General features: G+C 47.6%; 1 protein-coding gene across 1 annotated transcript in view; it reads left to right on the top strand.

Moving 5' to 3' along the window:
* The window catches only part of SVOPL (SVOP like), a 55,013-nt gene extending 34,826 nt beyond the window's left edge, over positions 1 to 20,187 (top strand). The window contains exons 13-15 of the mRNA XM_062190197.1: positions 2,013 to 2,102; positions 19,416 to 19,529; positions 20,122 to 20,187. Of these exons, the coding sequence (XP_062046181.1) occupies positions 2,013 to 2,102; positions 19,416 to 19,529; positions 20,122 to 20,187 (270 nt within the window). The remainder of the gene's footprint in view (positions 1 to 2,012; positions 2,103 to 19,415; positions 19,530 to 20,121) is intronic.
* Positions 20,188 to 20,991: the final 804 nt, after the last annotated feature.

Below are 20,991 nucleotides of genomic sequence, written 5' to 3'. Positions count from 1 at the left end.
GTCCGTTGGTTCGCTCCTAATGCCTGTGATGCGCAGGGCTAGGCACAGCTGGGAGCTGGGCATGCAATGCCAATTTCCCACAAGGGTGGCAAGAAGCCCGTGCCTCCCAGGAACTGCCCGAGGAGGAGGCTGGAGTCAGTGTCAGATGTGGGCACTGCGGGATCAGGTGGAGGTGTCCTCGCAGCATCTTAGCTGCCAGGCTAAGTGCCTGCCCCCCGAGCTTCATTGAGTTCATTGTTAAAATCCGAAATGATGCCGGCGCCGCAGCTCACTAGGCTAATCCTCCGCCTTGCGGCGCCGGCACACCGGGTTCTAGTCCCGGTCGGGGCACTGATCCTGTCCCGGTTGCCCCTCTTCCAGGCCAGCTCTCTGCTGTGGCCAGGGAGTGCAGTGGAAGATGGCCCAAGTCCTTGGCCCTGCACCCCATGGGAGACCAGGAGAAGCACCTGGCTCCTGCCATCGGATCAGCGCGGTGCGCCGGCCGCAGCGCGCCAGCCGCGGCGGCCATTGGAGGGTAAACCAACAGCAAAAGGAAGACCTTTCTCTCTGTCTCTCTCTCTCACTGTCCACTCTGCCTGTCAAAAAAAAAAAAAAATCCGAAATGATCTCGTGGATATATGAACCTACAAAATGTGTGTAAGACATAGTGTGCTAGTAAAACTGTATTTGGAATATTCAGCCAAATGAATACTTTGAAATTTGCTCATTTCAAGGATCAATTTCTAAGTTTTTTATAACCTTTGTTGAAAAAGTTCAAACGTATTCACCTTTGATATAGTCTTCTATCACTTCGTTTTCCAGATGGCTCAACACACGGACAAAAAGCTTTGTTGATGTTAGAGCTGAGTTCACCGTGGATCTAACCTGCTGATTTCCAGTCGTAGCCCGCAGGCTGATTTTTCAGGAACTAGACATAGGATTGACCCATAAAGCTCCACATGGCGATATTGGGGCCCGGACTCTCCCCTCTCGGTGGAGGGCTGTCCTCCGGCCCGGAGAGCTGCTCGCTCTGCGCTTGCACATGGCGGGCGGCCGATGAGCGCGGAAGGGGCACGCGCTTTGCTTCAGTAAACTGACTTTAAAAACTGTCGTAGCGATGCAAACACACAGACCAGCCAGGAAGTGCTCCAAGCCTGAGAAACCATTCTTTTCTATAAAATATTTCCCTCTATTTATTAAATACTTCCTGACTTATTAAACTTCTGCCAGTTCCTGTGAGAATTCCGACGCGCGAAGTAGATGAATGAGGTTTTGCTATAAATGTAAAACGCTTCCAGCACAGAAGTGGGCTGTGCCGTAGACTCTGCCGCACCCCAGAGGCCATGAATTTGATGAGCGCCTGTGAGTGGGGCACAGCGGCGAGGCAGTTCCTCCCGCTGTGTCTGCGTCACAATTTCCATCCGGCTCCGCTGCGGCCCAGCAGGCTAGGCCACCCCTGCAGTGCTGGGATCCCACGTGGGCACTCGGTCAGCTCCCTGCTAGGCCTTTTCACAAAAGCAGCAGCAGATGGCCAGGTGCCTGGACAGTTACCACCCTGAGAGACCCGGCCTGGCTTCGGCCCGTCCCAGCCCTGGCTGCTGCCATCTGGGGAGTGAGCCAGTAGCTGGAGGATCTCTCTCTGCCTTCAGTAAATACCTCTTTTAGAAAATTTCATCGGGTCACTATTTTGGGGGAAGTATTTTCTTCCCATTCAGCAGGACTGCATACATATACAAAAGCTTCGTTTCCTAAGTAGACGTCTTCCATCTGCTTCTGAAGATTACCTTTCTAAAACCATATTTAGAGTATTCACTTGGACGTATTTTTGGAAATTGCTCACTTGGATAATTTCAAGCTTTTTTGCTGATATTTCTTATAAAAGTTCAAGCTGCTGTAGCTGAGAAATGGGCACCTTGTGTCTTCTGTGACTCTGAACAGAATGTCTGGTGTTCTGTATAACCACCAGGCTCCACCTGGCGGGGTGGGAAGAGCGACGGAACTGACTGGCACTTCCTGTTCCCGCCTCTCTGCAGGTCTACCCCACCACGATGCGTGCTCTGGGGATGGGAACCAGCGGCTCCCTGTGCCGCATCGGAGCGATGGTGGCGCCGTTCATATCCCAGGTACAGCCGGGAGTGCCCACAGGGAGAGCGGCCCCAGGTCCCCTGAGAGTCTGGGTGCAACCGAGGGTTTCTGCTTGCTTCGGGAGTCTTCTGAGGCGAGGTTGGACGGGTTTGGGGAGGGAAGCAGACGGCACCGCCGTGAGCCGGCTTGGAGCCAGGCAGCGGGAGGGAGGGATTGCCTTGTGCTGGGGAGGAAGCAAAGCAGGCTGACACAGGGAGCTCCAGCAGTTGAGGGACCGCGGCTCGAACTCGGAGTTTGTCAAACCCGTTGTCCCGATGGACCACGAGAACAGCGCCTGAAAGTGCCAGGTGCTCAAGCTGACAAGCGGGCAGGTGGCACGGGACAGGGGATGTGCAGTGACAGGTGACCTGGGGCCACAGGGGAAGCCTCGTTTCAGGAGAGAACCGGGGCAGGGTGACCCGCGGGGTCAGGGCTACGCGGAGGCTACACAGGTGGTCCCTCGGCACTGGTCGTTCTCTTGTGGGTAGGAAAGGACGGAAATCCCCCTGATCCGGGGGCAGGAGTGAGGCTGGGCCAGAGTGGTGCGGACGGGGAGGGCTGTCTGGGGCCTGGGGCCCCTCACCCCCTCCCGAGCAAACAGCCTGTCCTCCTCTCTCCTTGAAGACTGGGGTGCACGGCGTTCCACGGTCCCACACACACCCTGTGGGACACTGAGTAGCTCTGACTCCCCAGGCCTCTCAGCTGCCCACGGCTGAGCTGAATCTGGGGTTTATACACAAAGCAGCAGTGAGAAATGACGCTTTCAGAGAAGGGAGCTGTCATGGGCCAAGCAGATTTTAATGTCAATTTCCTGTAATTTAACAGGATTTTGCCCCTGTTAATTTTCTTTAACTACCTTGGGACTATTTCTCTTGTTTAAAGATGGCTTGTGCTTTTCAAAATATCTTTGTACTTATTTTATTATTTTCAGAAAATAACCTAATTATAAAAGAAAGGAGTAGAATATTAATATTTCTGGATGACCAGACTGGGGCATGGTTTGTCTCCCAAACCTGAATTAGGAATTGAGTCTCCTGGCTCTCAGTCCCTGGAGTATCTCTCCGGGATGTTTGTGGGTGTTTATGTCAGAGGCCCTGCTGTCTCTGATGGTTTGTGGATCAGGAAAGAATCTACCTGGGAGCAGGTCTCCTGGGCCTGAGGGCTCTGCTGGGCTCAGCCTCTGACCAGGGCAGGATTCTCAGCTTCTCGTGGCTGTCCCTCGTCTCTCCATGCCACTGGCGTTGCACAATGAAGATGAACAATAACCCTCACTACATGCGTTTGTCCTGAGGATGATGGGAAAGTAATAAATGCAAAGCACTTAGCCCCGGGGTTGACCCCATAGTTAGCACTCAATAAATGTTGCCCAACAATGACAATAGGCTATAACAATAAGGCCAAATGCTATTGAAATACAAATTGCGCAATAATCAAAAGACTTTTCTTGGGCGAATCCAGACGATTCACCTTGTTGTTCAAGACAATGAGGGATATAAATGTTTAATCGAATAGATGGATGAGAGCTGAAGCTTAAAAGCCAAGGAAAGAGTGCTGTTCCAAGTGTCAGGGGAGGTCATCTGCAACCAGCAGCAAAACTTTTAAACAACCTCTGTGCATGCACGCGGGACACTGGTGTTGAGTCCCTGGCTCCTGACCTCTGCCTGGCCCAGCCCCAGCTGCCATGTGCACTTGGGGAGTGAACCAGCAGATGAGAGATCTGTTTCTCTCTCTCTCTCTCTCTGAAATAATAGGGAATTAAAGTGACCCTTTATCATTCCAGGGTCTCAGAAGACCCTGTTTGTCACAATTGAACAATGATTTTTTTTTTTAAGATTTTTTTTTTTTTTGTGGATAGTGAGAGAGAGAGAAAGGTCTTCCTTTTTGCCGCTGGTTCACCCTCCAATGGCCGCTGCGGCCGGCGCATCGCGCTGATCCGAAGCCAGGAGCCAGGTGCTTCTCCTGGTCTCCCATGCAGGTGCAGGGCCCAAGGACTTGGGCCATCCTCCACTGCCTTCCCGGGCCATAGCAGAGAGCTGGCCTGGAAGAGGGGCAACCGGGATAGAATCCGGCGCCCTGACCGGGACTAGAACCTGGTGTGCCGGCGCCGCAAGGTGGAGGATTAGCCTGTTAAGCCACGGCGCTGGCCTGAACAATGATTTTGTTCAAATGCCCAACCTTCCCCTGAAGCGTGGAAACCAATGGATCCGTGTGTAGACGTCCGCAGCACAGACATCCACGAGCTAACGGGGGTCCAAACCACATCCGTTCAGTATTTCCATAAGTGCTTTCCAAGAAGCAATGAACTTACGGAGAAACTGTCCTGTCAAAGACAGTGAAAGCTGGACACCAGTTCAAGTGGTGAGGATGGGTTTCCATCAGTGCTAACTACCGCAGCAGGGAAAAGAACCAGCGTGAGGTGACTGGGTGTTCTTAGGGAGGATGGAGGAGAAGGCAGGGGCTTGTGTAGACGCCGAGAAGGGAATACAGCAGTTTGAGAGGTGCTGGGCCACGTGAGACCCACGCGGTCTGCTGGCTGGGAGACAGGGCCTCTACTCTGAGATGCCGGAACAAATGCACTGTCGGAGTCCCGAGGGTCTCCAGCAGGCTCTAAGGAGGCTGCAGTCTTCCCAGGGATGCAGCCTTGAACTCTTGGAAACCTGAGGCCTGGTCGGGATCAGGATCTTTGTCAATGCCCAGAGGGGCTTTGTGTCCGTTTCTGGTGTTTTGAGTGGCGGAAGAGACTCCCACAGGCAGGTAAAAAATGTAAAGACTTTCCTGAAGTGTCCCTTTAGCGTCACTTCGCATACATGTGGCAGAGCCTCCCGCGTTGGAATGCCTGCATCCAGCTTCCTGCTAACGTGCCGGGAAGCGGAGGTTGTGGCTCAGATGCCTGGGTCCCTGCCACCCATGTGGGAGACACAGTTGAAGCCCAGACTCCTAGCTTCTGCCTGACCCAGCCTTGACTGTGGCAGGCATTTGGGAGTGAACCAACAGACAGAATTCTCTCTCTCTGTCTCTGTCTCATGTGTGTGTCTGCCTTTCAAATACATTACAAATAATTCTGAAGATGCCTAAATGTGGCTTCATTATGATCCAGTTCATAAATGGCTTACAGCCTGCTTTCCTGCACTCAACATGTTACATTTAGAAGAAACTCCCTTCGAGACTGGTAACTGTTTGGTTCTGCGTATCCTCCGAAGCTACTTCTGAGTTACTGAATCAGTTCTATATGTAGTTGAGCATGCAGGCTGCCTCAGATATTCGTCTGTCGTACGTGATAGTGAGGAGCATCCTTATCCAACTGTGTAATTATCTCCTTAGGGATCGTCACAATCTCAGATTGGATTGGTAGATCAAGAGGTCGCTTATTTTCCAGTTTGCTGCATTGTGCTGACGGTCTTTTTGGGAAGCTGGTTCCGGTGCTGTTACTTTGTTTCTTCCAAATGATTCTGTTAGTCTTAGCTGTGCCAGTCTCACTGGCAATAATGGATACCTCTTCATCGTAATTAGTATTTTTTTTTTAAATTAGGAATGCTAGCACATGTTCTGTTCTTTCCTTGGTTATTTCTGCCTTATGTACATGTGTGTATTTCAGCTCTTGGGCACGCGACCATTTTCCAAACAGGTGTTTAAGATGCTGGTTTGTGAGAAGCCTTCATATATACAAAGAAGTTTAACCATTTTTCTGACACATAGTAGATAATTCCATCCAGTTTTTCATTTGTCTTCATTATTTATGGTCTCCTTTTTCTGTACAGGAACTTTAAGTTCATAGACACTGAAACGTATCTATATATTTTTTTTAAAGATTTATTTCTTTATTTAAAAGGCAGAGTTGCAGAGAGGCAGGAGCAGAGAGCGAGCTTCCATCTGTTGGTTCACTCCCCAAATGGCCACAATGGCCAGAGCTGCGCTGATCAGGAGCCAGGAATTTCTTCCAAGTCTCCCACCTGGATGCAGGGGCCCAAGCACTTGGGCCATCTTCTGCCGCTTTCCCAGGTGCATTAGCAGGGAGCTGGATTGGAAGCGGAGTGGCTGGGACTTGAACTGGCGCCCATACGGGATGCCGGCACTGCAGACAGCGGTGTAACTGCTGCACCACAACACTGGCCCTAAATAGACATTGAAATTTTCAATGTTTTCCTGTATAATTCCTGGGTCCAGGGATTAGAGATGTGAAATAGGATTCTTTTCTTCCGGGCCTTCTGTGTGTCTTCCTGTTTTGAGGGGGAGGAGGGAGTGTAACTTCATGATGCATAACACACACAGGTGCTGCAAAGAGCTTGTGGAGCATGGAATGGAAGGATAAATTTATTCTGGTGCCAAAAATTTGTATATCCATGCATACAAGGCATCTTTAAGTTCTTGGAAAATGCACATGAAGAGAAAAAAACTGCATATGAATTTCAAACGGTTTTTGCACCAAAATGAACGATTGAATCCTTTTTTCTACAAACTTTCTGGAATTCCCTTATACATATGTAAGCGTCCAAATCGTACGTGTCCAACTTAATCGGTTTCCGCAGAGCGAACGCATCCTCCGCTCTCAGAAATGCCTTCCGCTGGCGTTTGTTGGGGCCTGAGGTCTAACGCAGGAAGCGTCTTCCTAAATGCTGACCTGCTTGTCCCAACACCGCTTACTGAAAAATCCCTGCTTTTGCTCATGGAACAGAGACGCCCACAGTCACATCTGTTTCCAGTTCACTGTTCTAGCCAGGCTACCCGTGTCACTGCCTGTCCTTCTCGCTGTTCTAATGAGACAGAAGGTTCAGTGCCTTCATCGCTTTCTGTTCTCAGATCCGCTTTAGAAGCATTTAGTTAGGTTCTGCCTCCCCAGTCTGCCTGCATCGTATTAAGATTTTAATTGTTAATCTGTTAAACGTGTGGGTGAATTGGGGCCAAACCGACTCTTGTTCTGGTCGCTTGCTTACCTGAGACTGAGGCTGCGTTTTCCGTTTGTTTCGTTTTCCTTCCGTGTCCCGAGCTGGGGTTTTGTTGTCTTGTTTAAATGCACTCTGAGCTTCCTGCTAAATTCATCAACAGGCATTGTGTGCGTTATCAGTGATCGGGGAATGGATGCTTGTCTTTAATTGTTCACTTCTTTTTTAGCATTCTAACTGGTTATTTTTATTTTAGAAAACCATTGGTATTTTTTCTTACAGGTTTTTAAGGAGTCATCTTACAGAACTCCTGCCGAATGCTTTCTCATTTGAGTCTCTTGGGTTTTTCAGGTTTATGATTGTAATTTCTGTGATCTCAGCCCGTTCCCTGATTCTAAATGCTTCCTGTCAGCGTTTGTAGATTCTGCAGCTTCAAATGGTGAACTCCGCCCCGCCGTCTCTTCCCCCCTTTCCTGTGAAACTCCTCAAGTGGTTTCTTTCTCTTCGTTTCCTTCCATCGCTCCAGTCTGGCAGCCTCCACGTAGCTAACCAAGGGTCATTTCAGTCCCTCGCCTTATGTGGTGTCTCACCCCTTCAGGAACATGGCTCTGATGGTCCTGAATCCGTCTGCTCCCTACGAGCAGCTCATTCACCTGTGTCCTTGTGATCTTCTCCTTGCCCTGTGGCTGCTGGGGACAGCAAGAGATTGCAAAGTGAATCCACATGCTTGGTGCACCAAGGGTGCCTACGAGGAGTCTGGGGCTCTGGGGCAGAAGGGAAGCTGCTTTTGAAAAGATTTTCTCCATTTATTTATTTATTTATGAGAGCGAGCGAGCGAGCGAAAGATCTTCCATTCATTGGTTCGCTCTCTCAGGTAGCCGCAACAGCCAGGGCTGGGCCAGGCCAAAGCCAGGAGCTTCTTCCCGGTCTCCTACGCGGGTGCAGGGGCCCCAGCACTCGGGCCATCCTCCACGGCCTTCCCAGGTGCATCAGCAGGAGCTGGATCAGAGGTGGAGCAGCCGGGGCTCTGATGCCAATGCTGCAGGCGGAGGCTGAACGTTCTACGCTACAGCGCTGGGCCCAGCTGCTGCTTCTGGATCTTTCTCGGCATATTTTCCTGCCTTTCTTTAATCATAGGCTATTTCTTGTGGCTCAGTGTTAGACCCTTATCTCTTCTCACTTGTCTTCACCAGGGGTTATCGTCGCTCGTGGGCCTTGTCATCAGCCGAGCTTGGAGGCTCCTGATGCTCCGGTAGTGTCAGAAACATTTCTCTGCAGACCGGCTTCCTTTCCACGGCTTGTCAGCTAGGAAGTCGTCATCTCTTCCCCAGCGTCAGTTCCCAAATCACGTGGATTGAACCTCCAATGCACCCTGAGCTACTCCATTGCGCTGTCGCCTCTGCCACCCCCAGCAGCTCCCTGGTTCACACGGCCATGGCTTCCCACTGGCCTGCTGCCCAGCTGTGTGCGCCCGCTCCTCCTTCGCCTCCTCCTCTTCACCACATTCCTGAAGATACTGCTTTATCCCTGCACACGTAACCTTGTCTCCCCTCCCTCCGCATGCATAAGGATCAAAATCCTCAAACTCGGTTTACGTGGCTCTACCAGGGAGGCCTTGTCTTGGTTCAGGATGCCGTAACAAAACCCCATAGGTTGGGTAACTTAAATGCTAATTTCTCCCAATTCCAGAGCTGGGAGGTCGCGATCAAGGTGCCAACAAGGCTGTGTTCTGCTGAGGGCTCTACGCGTGGCTTGCAAGTTGCTGTCTTCTTGCTAAGACCCTCATGGTGAAGAGAAGGCTCTGGGACACCCTCCACTTCTTTTTTTAATCTTTTTTATTTGACAGGTGGAGTTATAGATAGAGAGAGACAGAGAGAAAAGTCTTCCTTCCATTGGTTCACTCCCCAAATGGCCACTGCGGCCGGTGCTGAGTCGATCCGAAGCCAGGAGCCAGGTGCTTCGTCTTGGTCTCCCATGCAGGTGCAGGGCCCAAGCACTTGGGCCATCCTCCACTGCACTCCTGGGCCACAGCAGAGAGCTGGACTTGGAGAGGTAGCCGGGACTAGAACCCGGTGCCCATATGGGATGCCGGCGCTGCAGGCGGAGGATTAACCAAGGGAGCCACGGTGCCGGCCCCAGATATCCTCCTCTTGTAAGGGTACTGATCCCATCATCATCATCATCATCTCCTCCAAACCTGATGGCCCCCCAAGGCCTCACCTCCAGCTGTCATCACACTGGGGGCAGGGTTTCAACAGTGGAATCTGGAACACTCAGCCCCTGCAGGCCCTGTCTTGTCCTTGTCCCCGTCTGCGTGGCTATCTACAATCAGGTTCTTAGAGTTAATCAAAAGTGCCATGGTTATCCTCCCTTGCTGGGCCCTCACTGCCTGCTCCATCCTGTCTGGTGAGCCGTGATCCATTACGGCCGTAGGGAAGCCCTTCCTGACACCCTAGCCCACGAGTGGGATCCTTGTGAGCTCTCAGCACACCTTGACCTTGTGCTTATCATTCATCATTACCCGTTTGCCAGGCTGCTTTAGCCCGGGTCTTCCAGTAGACTTGAAGCCCTCAAAGGACCAATGATATTTTGCTAGTTTATATGAGGAGTTTATTTTTTGTTTGTTTTTAAAGATTTACTTACTTATTTCTCTCTGTGTGTCTTTCTCACTGTCTGTAACTCTACCTGTCAAATAAAAAAAGATTTATTTATTTGAAAGAGTTACACAGAGAAGGAGAGGCAGAGAGAGAGAGACAGAGAGGGGGGGGGGTCTTCCATCTGCTGGTTCACTCCCCAACTGGTTGCAATAGCCAGAGCTGCGCCAATCTGAAGCCAGGAGCCAGGAGCCTCCCCCGGGTCTCCCACGTGGGTGCAGGGGCCCAAGGACTTGGGCCATCTTCTACTGCTTTCCCAGGCCATAGCAGAGAGCTGGATTGGAAGTGGAACAGCCAGGACTTGAACCAGCACCCATATGGGATGCTGGCACTGCAGGCAGTAGCTTTACCTGCTATGCCACAGTACCAGCCCCAAGGAGTGGGCATTCAAACAGTTTGTGAATGATGTTTCCCTTCTAGTTTTAAATTTAAAAATTGTAACACATAAAAAATACATATTGGGGCCAGCACTGTGTACCAGCAGTTAAGATGTAGGAGTTCATTTGTCTTTGACATACTGATTTCATTTTTCTTGGATATATAGGAGTGGGAAGGCTGGATCCATACGGTGGTGGTTCTATTTCTAAAATTTTGAGGAATCACTATAGTTTTCCACAGTTACTGTACTAGCATACATTCCCACCAACAATGTGCAAGGGCTTTATTTTCCTTCACATTCTAGGTGATATTTCATGGTAGTTTTGATTTGCATTTGCCCAGTGATTAGTTACATCAAGTATTTTTTGTGAACCTGTTGGCTATTTGTATGCCTTCATTTGAAAAATGACTAGGTATACTGCCCAACTTGAAATTGGATCATTTGAGGACTTTGCTATTGCGTTGTCTTCTATATCCTGGCTGTTAGCTCCTTGTCAGAGGCACAGCTTGCGAATGTCTCCTCCCATCCTGCAGGTCGTCTCTTCACTCCGCTCATTGTCGCCGTTGCTGTGCACAGGTGCTTAGTGTGACGTAATCACACTTGGTCGAATTTTGCTTTGATTTCCTGTGCTTGTGGAGTCTGAGCCTAAAATCCTTACCAGTTCCAAGGTCTGGAAGCGTATTCCAGGTTTTTCTCTGGTAGTTTCATTGTTTCAGATCATATAGGTCGGTCTTCGATCCATTTTGAATTGATCTTTGCAGGTGATGATAGGTCTAGTTCCATACTTCTACCTATATCCAGGTTTCCCAGCCCAAATTATTTAAAAAGTCCAATTCCAAAATGTGTTCTTACCACTTTCTCAAAGATGAGTTGGTTGTATATGTATCAGCTTACTTCTAGGCGCTCCATTCTGTTTCATTCATCTATGTGTATGTTTTAAAGATAATACTATGCTGTTTTAATTATTGTACATTTGTAATATATTTTAAGGTCAGAAAGCGTAATACCTCCTTTGTCTTGCTCAAGGTCACTGTGGCTGTTTGGGGACTTTTGTGGCTTCATTACGAATTTTAGTGTGTTTTTAGTTTTGCGAAAAATGTTATTGGTATTTTGATAGGGATTGCATTGAATCTATAAATTGCTTTGGGGGTATAGACATGTCAATGCGGTTGATTCGGTCAGCCCGCTAACATGAGATGTCTTTCCAGTTCTTGGCGTTACCATCCAATTCCCTCACCATTGCACTGTTTTCTTTGTAGGGATCTTTCACCTCTGGTCAAGTGTATTCTAAGGATTCTTTTCTAACTTCCAGAAATGAGATTGCTTTCTTGATTTCTTTTTTTTTGGATAATTTGCTATTTGTATATAACATTGCTACTGATTACAGCACATTATTTTATATCCTGCAACTTTGCTGAATTTGTCCACTAGTTCTAACAGTTTTTTTGATGGAATCTTTTGGGGTTTTATATACTTATATATACACACATATGATCATGTTGTCTACAAACAGTGACAATTTGACTTCCTTCTTTCCAATTCAGATGTTCTTCAACATTTCTTTTGTCTTGCCTAATTGTTCTGGCTTGGACTTCCAGTGCTATGTTGAATAAAAGTGGGCATCCATGTCCTGTTCTGATCTGAGAAAGCAAGCCTTTAGCTTTTCCTGTTAGGTATGATGCTAACCATTTGCTTGTTGCATTTGGTACTCCTTCTAAAGCTAATTTGGTCAGTTTCTATCATGAAAGTCTACTGGATTTTATCAAATGCTTTTTCTGCATCTACTGAGGCAATAGTTTTTTGCCCTTCCTTCTGTCAATCTGATATACACACTTGTTCATTTGCAGATGTTGAACCACCCTCGCCTCTCTGAAAAGAAAAAACAAAAAATCGTACTTGGTCATGGTGAATGCTCTTTTTAAGGTGCTGTTGGAGTCAGTTTGCTGGTATTTTGAGAATTTTTCTATTATGTTCATCAAGCATATTGACCTGTAGCTTTTTTTTTTAAGGGTTATTTATCTGAAATACAAAATTAGAGGAGAAAATCAATATGAATGAATATAAATCTTCCACCGGCTGGTTCACTCACCAAGTGGGTCCAAGAGCTGAGTCTGGGCTGAGGCAAGAGCCGGGAGCCGGGAACTCCCTCAGGATTTCAGGGGCCCAAGCACTCTGGTCACCTGCTGCCTTCCCAGTGTAGCCTTCTCTTTCCTTTCCTCTCTCTCTGTGCCTTTGTGTGGTTTTTGTATTAGAGTGATGCTGGCCTCATGTACTCCTTTTATAGATTTTTAAATAACAAAAAGTAGTGTCTGATGTAATTCAGCTATGCAGCCATGTGGTCCTGGGATTGTCTTTGATGGAAGCCTTTACTAATGATTCAATCTCATTACTCATTATGGAGGAATTCCATTTCTTCATGACTCAATCTCCGTGAGGTGTACATATCCAGGAATTTGTCCATTTCTTCCTGATTGGCAAATTTGGTCAGATGTAATTGTTCATGATAAACTCTGATGATCATTTACTTCCATGGTATAAGTTATAGTATCTGCATTAAAATTTTTTCCAATGTCCATAATTTATTCTTACTCTGTCTTTTGGAAAGTTTTACTTAAAAAAAATTGTTTGAGAGTAGCACACATGTACACACACACAGATCTCAATCTCCCATCTCCATCCAGGTATTCCGCATAGATGGCAGAACAGAGCATTGAGCCATCACTCCCGCCTCCCAGGACGTGCACCAGCCGTAGCCTGGACCAGAAGCTAAGCGAATGTGATGGCAGGCACTCTTCTATGGGGTGTGGACATCCCAAGAAGCATCTTACTGTTCGTTATTTAATGAGCTTCTCCTCCAAAATCAGAACACCAGTTTGTGAGGGTAAATTCCATTCGTTCAAGCAAAAAGAGGTCCTGGGTAGCCTTGGAGCCGAGGCACAGCCTTGATTTTCGGCAACATTTATGAATCCACAGCTTTCTGATCAACCTTGCGCTGCTCTGTTATCTCATGTTTCTCCTCCGCGTCGAAGATCTCACCCTAGGAAGCACCTTAACCCCTGTGTCAGATCCATCCCTCCTCAAATTTTGAATTAGGTTTCCTTTTTCACCTCTGCTTTTGTTTGAGTCTTTTTGTCTTAAGAGTTCACTGACTTTACCTTTTCAAAGAATCAGCTCTGGGGCCAGCACTGTGGCACAGAGGGTTAAATAAAGTTCACTTAGCCATTAATGGTGGCAAGGACTGGCTTCTTCATGGGCGATCTGTTGGGGCCAGTGCTGTGGCACAGAAGGTTAAAGCCTCTGCCTGGGGCCGGCGCTGTGGTGCAACAGGTTAACGCCCTGGCCTGAAGCACCAGCATCCCATATGGGTGCCGGTTCTAGTCCCAGCTGCTCCTCTTCCCATCCAGCTCTCTGCTATGGCCTGGGAAAGCAGTAGAAGATGGCCCAAGTGCTTGGCTTGCTGCACCCACAGGGAGATGGGGAAGAAGCTCCTGGCTTCGGATCAGTGCAGCTCTGGCCTTAGGGCCATCTGGGGAGTGAACCAGAGGATCGAAGACCTCTCTCTCTGTCTCTACCCCTCTGTCTTTCAAACAAATAAATCTTAAAAAGAATCAGCCCTTTTAAAAATTGCTTTCTTTTCTTTTCAGTCTCCTATATATTTCTTTATTTCCTTCTAATTTTTGTTTTGTTTTTATAGTTACTTGTGGTCAGGAAAGGTACTCAATAATTTTTGTTTTTAAAAAGTTGAGATTATTTTGTGACCTATTCTGGAGATGTTCCACGTGCTATTGAAAGATGTGTATTGTGCAGCTGTTGGATGGAATGTTAAGTCTATGAGGTCTAATTGATCTAGCTGCAGTTTGTTGATTTTCTGTCTAGATGATGTATCCATTTTTGAAAATGGAGTGTTCTGTCCCTGTGTTGGAGTCTGTCTGGCACTTTAGGTCTATTAATGTTTGCTTCATTGATTTGGATCCTCACTTGATAACTACACATAAATTCAATGATAGGAAATAGCAATTTTGTTTTATCATATGACTTTTTTTTTTTTTTTTTGCTGCTGCTGCTGCTTTTAAATCTATTTTATGTAAGTATGGCTACTCCTGCTTTCTCTCATGTTCCGTTTGCATGGGATATCTCATTTCATCCTTTTACTTTCAGTCCGTGTGATTTTAGAGGTGAGCAGTTTCCTGTAAGGAGTGAATAACTGAGTATTGTTCCTAAAATTCCTTCAGTCTTTTTTCTTCTTAAGATTTTGTTTGAGAGCTAGAGCCACAGAGAAAGGTCCTGCATCTGCCAGCCCACCACACAACTGACCGCAATGGCCAGAACTGGGCCGATCTGGAGGGAGGAGCCCCCCTGGGCCACCCCCACCACACCCTGAGGTGCACCAGCAGAGAGCTGGACCAGAAGTGGAGCAGCCAAGACACAAACTGGTGCCCACAGGAATGCCAGCACCACAGGCGGGGGCCCAGCCGACCACGACACAGCGCTGGCCCCCATGCTGTCTTTTCATTGGAGAATTTAATCCACTTAAGGTAATTAGTGACAGGCAAATTTTAAGTATTGCCATTTTTTTAAGTGTTCAAAAATACTTTAGTTTTGGAGCTGCAGAATTTTTTCCTTCTTATTTGGAAAGCTGAGAACGACAGAGCTCATGTCCCTGGTTCTTTCCCTAATACCCACCTAACAGCCAGCGCTAGGCCACAGCGGGAAGCCAGGAATCCAGTTGCTGGAGCCGTCACTGCCGTCTCCCCAGGGTCTGCCTATCGGCAAGCCGATCAGGAGCGAGGCCCAGGTGCTCTGATGCGGGACACGGGCATCTCACCCAAACTGCAAGCTGTTGTTTTTGTTAAGTCCTGGGTTCATCCTAATCCAGTCGGCCTCTCCCACACCCCCAGTGACTTGGGGTCACAGGACCAGAAGCAGTGGGTACAGTCAGCTGGGAAGCTCTGGGGTCCACAGCACGTAGACCTCCCCTTGACCACCACACACACAGTTTGGGGAGGAGACTGTCCCCTCCCTTCAGGGGCCGCCACCCCAGGATGCTGAATCCCTTTGCCACTGCGCTTCTGCATTTCTCTGCCTCTTGCTGTTCTCCACCAGGCGGCGTGCTTCCCTGCTCGCAGGCGTGTCTCGTGTCTCATTGCCCCATCTCCTTCAGAGCCTGGGTGCACAGGACCCCCCTCCTGCCACAAGGCCCTCCGCAGGTTGCCAGACCCACTCTGCACAGCAGGACTAGATACCTGGTACTGAGAGCCCACACAGCTCTGCTCCCTGCTCCACAACCCCCTGTTCCAGCTCTTAATCTCTGTCCTTGCAGTGAGCATCCCACCTCTGTGGACCAACTCACGCACCCAGCCCGGGTACATCCGAGCTGTCAGGAAACCCGGGGGATCCGCCCTGGTAGGCTCCTTGCGGGAACCACAGGCTAGCAGCTGAGAGCACAGGTTCCGGACACTCAGCCTGACCTGAAACCCAGCGTCGCTCCACCTCCTGCTTGACCTCGGGAGAGGCAGACACAGCCAGTATTCTGTTGACAGTTTTCTAGCTTTCTCATTTCTCCCCTCCCTCCTTTAGTAATGTGCTCTGTTCCTGATGTTAGGAACTATACATTTTTGTTTTGTGGTTATAGAGATAAACAAAGGGAAAGTTGTCCCACTTTATCAGGATCTGTAGTGCTTGTCCCGTAACATGTGGTTATTCTGCTTGTGAGTCTTCACACTCAGTATGAACGCTTTGTGCGCCGCACATTGTGATGTGTTCTTCCCAGTGAGATTTCTCCCTGCTGCTGTTCAGCTCTTACTGGTATCTTTCATTTGGCAAAACTCCTTTTAGCATTTCTCATGGGATGGCTCCTGTGGTCATAAAGCCTCGTGGCCTGTGCTTGTCTGGGAGAGCGTCGCTGGGTGCAGTGGTCCTGCCAGTCTGCCATTCCTCTCTTGCCCTTCCAGGTTTGACACAAAATCCAGAGTCGGGTGAAGTGTGACATCTGCAGCTTGGAGAATCTTTGTTCACCCTGGGGACATGGTCTATAGTACGTCTTGGGCTTGACGTGGTGGAGTTGAATCTGGTTCCCTCAAACCGTCTTGTACCTGGACAGTTATTTCTCTAGCTCTGGGAAGACTTTCTGTTGTGAACTCTGCATATACTTTCGACCCCTTCGGCATTCTCAAGTTCCTCTTGCACTTTGTTTCCTCCTTTAGTGCTGTCCTGAAGCTCCCAGAGGCTTTATTTCTCTTCCCCACCCCTCCTCCCTGCTTATTTTTTTTTAAGATTTTTGTTATTGAAAGAGACAGAAAGGTCTTCCATCTGCTGTTTGCTGAGCTGATCTGAGGGCAGGAGCTTCTTCCAGGGCTGCCACATGGGTACAGGGCTCAAACACTTGGGAGATCTTCCACTGTTTTCCCAGGCCACAGCAGAGCGCTGGAGTGGAAGCAGCCAGGACTCAAACTGGCACCCACAGGGCTGAACCCCTCTATGGGACAGCATGGCTCCCCACTCCCGCCTACTTATTTTCAAATGTCTTGTCTCCGAACTAATTATTTTTTGACAGGCAGAGTGGACAATGAGAGACAGAAAGGTCTTCCTTTTTCGGTTGGCTCACCCTCCAATGGCCACCACGGCCAGCGCATTGCACTGATCCGGAGGCAGGTGCTTCTCCTGGTCTCCCGTGGGGTGCAGGGCCCAAGCACTTGGGCCATCCTCCACTGCACTCCCGGGCCATAGCAGAGAGCTGGCCTGGAAGAGGGGCAACCGGGACTAGAACCTGGTGTGTCAGTGCCGGTCTAATTTCTTCTTTTTGATTGATCTATTTTGCTCAGTGTACTTTTCAGCTCAAGGATTTCTGTTTAACATTTAAAAATAACTTCCTTCTCTTTATTATGTCTGTCAGGTTTCTTTAAAATGCTATAGTGAAATCTTCAAGCATTTGTGAATGTCAGTTCCTTGGTGGCTAGTCTGGCACCTTATTTGATTCCTAAGGTGGAGTCTTGGATTCCTGAAAGTTCACACTTGTTGGAGGAAAATGTCAACTGTGCATTGAAGGATTGTTTTTCTAGTTCTCCTTCCAGAAATCCTGAGCAGTGTGTTTACTTGCTGGGCCTGTGACTTCTATTTCAGCACTAAGATGGTGGCTGAAGTTAAGGTTTGCTGCAACTGAACTGCTGTGTTGTCATTTCAACCCTACAGACAAACTTCAATTGGTTCCAACTCCAGAGTTACTGTTTTTTCAGAATGAAGTTGGGAAGTTTCTGTCCTTGTAAGCCTCTTCCTGGGATGAAGGCAGGCCTGAATGCTTAGGCCTGTAGCCAACAGTACTAGACCACAGCCAGCTCCCACAGTCCACCATGAGAGGCCAAAAGCCCATGCTGCTGCGGGCTAGGATATAAATTCAATCAGCTTAGGCATAGTTTTCACGCTGTGGTGTACCTGGGGAAGTAGCAGGTGGTTCACTGTAATTCCTTTTGTTATGAGAAAATGATTGTTAGTTATTTGAGGGATGTAATTCCAGATCTTTTTAAAGTATTACACATACTTGTAGGGTAGAGAGTGATAATCCACTACAAGTCTACACTGGGTAATTAGCATTTATATTCTTTGTGTTTGAGGGCTGTGAACTCTGTTTCTGGCGTGTGATGCTGCAGGGAAAGCTGGCATGTGCAAAGCCAGCATCCCACTGAGGTAGCAGCTCTGGGTCCCAGCTGCTGCACTTCTGATACAGCACTTTGCTATTGGCCTGGGAAAAGCAGAGGGAAGACGGCCCACATGTTTGGGCCCCTGCCACCCAGGTAGGAGACCAGGATGAAGCTGCAGACATCTGGGGAGTGATTGTACTTTAAAGAGTTGGAGGAACACAGATCTTTCAATCATATGTATATACACATGTGTATGACATATATATTCTCACCCCACTTAGGTGGAGAACGCTAGAACTCAGTATGTACATTTGTACTTGTGTTGGGGACTCATTATCTAAGCTCCCCCACTCTCCTTCCCTTCCCAGCCTACTGTCTTGACCATTGTACTGGCGTCAGATCATCCTTTGGCAGCTTCCAGGGATAAGCACATGTGCTGTCTGTACCTTGCTTATTTCACTTAACGTAATACCCTCTATCCATTTTGCTGTGAACTATAGGACTTCATTCTTTGTGGCTTCCAGTTGCTTATCCAGGTATGAGAAACAGGAGGAAAGGTGGGGCTTAAAAGCTGTCAGAAAACATCAGATGGAGTCCGTCTCTACTTACCTACATCTGTATAACTTGTGGCTGGAGAGCCATCAACATGGAATGCACACACTGTAACTGCCTCTCTCACTAATCTGTCAGGGCCTGTGGATCTTCCTTCTTTGAAGTAGGCACCAATTTCCATCGCACAGAAGCATCTTAATGAATAAACTATGTCTTACTGCAAGTTACAAAGTTAACTGCATTGGATGTTACAGCTCAGCCCAGCTGTGCATCATTTAACGTATAGTCACTGAGCCTTTTCATGTCCTGATAGCATTAATGCTGTGACAACAGGGAAGACAATGATAGGGTGGTTAGGCAGGGAGACGTGGAAAGTAAAGAATGTAATAGTGTCTACTGTAGTTTCTAGGTTGGAGGGTTTACATCGTTGTGGCTGATCTTGTCAAACTCTAGTTCTAAACTTACATTCAGCGTAACAGCTGCTAATAAACCCACTCTTGCACTACATCTCCCATATGGTGGCAGGGTCCTAGGCACTTGGGTGAGCTTCCAGTGCTTTTCCAGGTGCACTAGCAGGGAGCTGGATCCAAAGTGCTTATGTAAGATGCTGGCATTGCAGTGGGTTCATTAACAGGCTGCACCACAATGCCAGCCCCATCCGTTGTACTATATCTATGCGTTTGGCTATGTTTCAGATGCCACATTGAAGTATTTTTCCCCTCCCCCAGTACCATGTCCTCGAGGGTCAGCCATGGCATTGCAGATGGACATTCCTTTGGGAATATCAGCACAGGGATTCACTGTTTTCCAGTAACGCCGGCTGCATTATGGGTGCTTGGCAGAGTATCTATCAAGGCAGGAAGGGGCTGAAGTTAACAAACTGAATTGATATGGAAGGGAGGTGAGAAAACTGTTTCGTCTTCCCTCAATCCTCAAAGTTGTTCTGGAGTACATTCACTCTTTCGTGCACAGTACTATGTGCGGGGGGAAAGATCCGGATAATTACTGAAAATCCCTTAGACGTTTTGTTAGCACCATGTACCACTCTGTCCAGGCCAGTGCGTGTGCATGCCAGCCCCTCTCCCAGAGCAATCACACAAAATGCCTGTAGCATTTGGGCCAAATCAATTGGTTTGTTGGGAAAGCACAGTTTGCAGAATGGCTGCCCTTCTCAGCATCTTTGATGACGCTGTCATTGCCTCGTGACCTGCAGGTTCTCATGAGTGCTTCATTTCTGGGAGCCCTGTGTCTTTTCTCATCTGTCTGCGTTCTTTGTGCTGTTTCTGCATTTACACTCCCCATTGAGACCAAAGGACGGGCGCTACAGGTAAGTGTGTTAACAAAACCTTTAGGGCATTTCAAGAAATCTCTACAGATAGTTTTGAGCACTGAAGTTAAAAGTAATTTACTTCAAGTATCTAAGAAACAGACAAGGGGGAATGACAACTGTTGAAATCTCCACACACTCCCCATTCCTGGAGGAGTTGTAAATGCCGGCCAGTTGGAGCATGCACTGGCTGCCATCCAGCCTGCGTCTCCCTGCATGGTTAGATGTAGGGAAGAATGGTACAGGGGGTGGCTCACAGCTTTTCTGCCTTCAACACAAGCTTGAAACTGTGGGGCATGGCACTGGGCTGGCCCTGAGCTGAACTGGCCAATGTGTCCCAATGGGACTTGCTGTCTCTCCCATGTCCTACTCATAAGCAGACACAGGAAGCCTCCAGTGAGTGAAGAAAAAAAAAATGTGTATCTGTCTCCAAGCATTTTCCATAGTTTCAATAATATGCACCATAACCAGACTACTTATCATGTAGTTATGAAAGGACTTAGTTTTCTTACTTGGAAAGATGACCCAACACTGAAGGTGGGTGCTAGAGACTGAATCGCATGATGCATATACTTCCTTTTAATCTCCAAAGGATTGTCATCCTTTACCAACCCAGAGAATGAAGGTACAGGACGCTGAGGAACTGTCTACCAACTAGCATGGAGTAGGGCTGGAACTTGATCGAGGCTGCAAAATTAAGTGATACTATCTTAGCCTAATTTTCTGTTCCCCTCATTTTTTGTGATTTTTATTTTTAAGTAAGAATACATCTAAAAAGAATCTGGGCTCAGTATCTCTTCTGTTCAGGGATTTCTTGACCAGTCATGTTCACCTACAAAGGACTAAGTATTCTGCTATGGAGAAGGACGTGGCTTTCAGTGCTAGATTCAAAGATTTGCATGCTTATTAAAAGCCTTTAAAATATCATTTTCTTAGAACTTAAACGTGTAGGTTTAATACATACCATTGTGAGCAGGCATATAGCCCTTGGAACAGGTTACAAATCTGGGGAAAAAATAACACTGAGGTATTTGTGTTTATATCTTAGCACATGAAACTATCTAGTAACTGACACACAGAGCTAGAAATGTTTACAACATGCCAAAAATCTTAACTCGGCTTCCAATACATGCACATGCATGGACAACATCCCCCAGTGTTTACTGGATGAACTGACCTGGTCTTTAAATAGTTGTGTCCATTCTTAAGAAATTCATTTTAATGGACCTGGTAAATCAAAAGAAAACCACTAAAGGTGTATCTATAATGTTTTTTCTAATGCTGTGTTAGACTAGAATCTTGTTTAAAAAAACTTTCTACTGCCAGATGATATTGACTAACTCATTTCTTTGTCCAGCAAATTAAATGAAGACCTGTACAGCCATGTCAATGAGAAGACAAGTACATCTTAAACAACTTGTATGCTACAAGGGAATAAACAGATTATGAATAAACTAATTAT

Source organism: Lepus europaeus, chromosome 1, assembly GCF_033115175.1.
Source record: "Lepus europaeus isolate LE1 chromosome 1, mLepTim1.pri, whole genome shotgun sequence".
NCBI lineage: Eukaryota > Metazoa > Chordata > Mammalia > Lagomorpha > Leporidae > Lepus > Lepus europaeus.
Note: the sequence above shows the minus strand (reverse complement) of the source record. Positions and strands in the feature narration are given on the sequence as shown.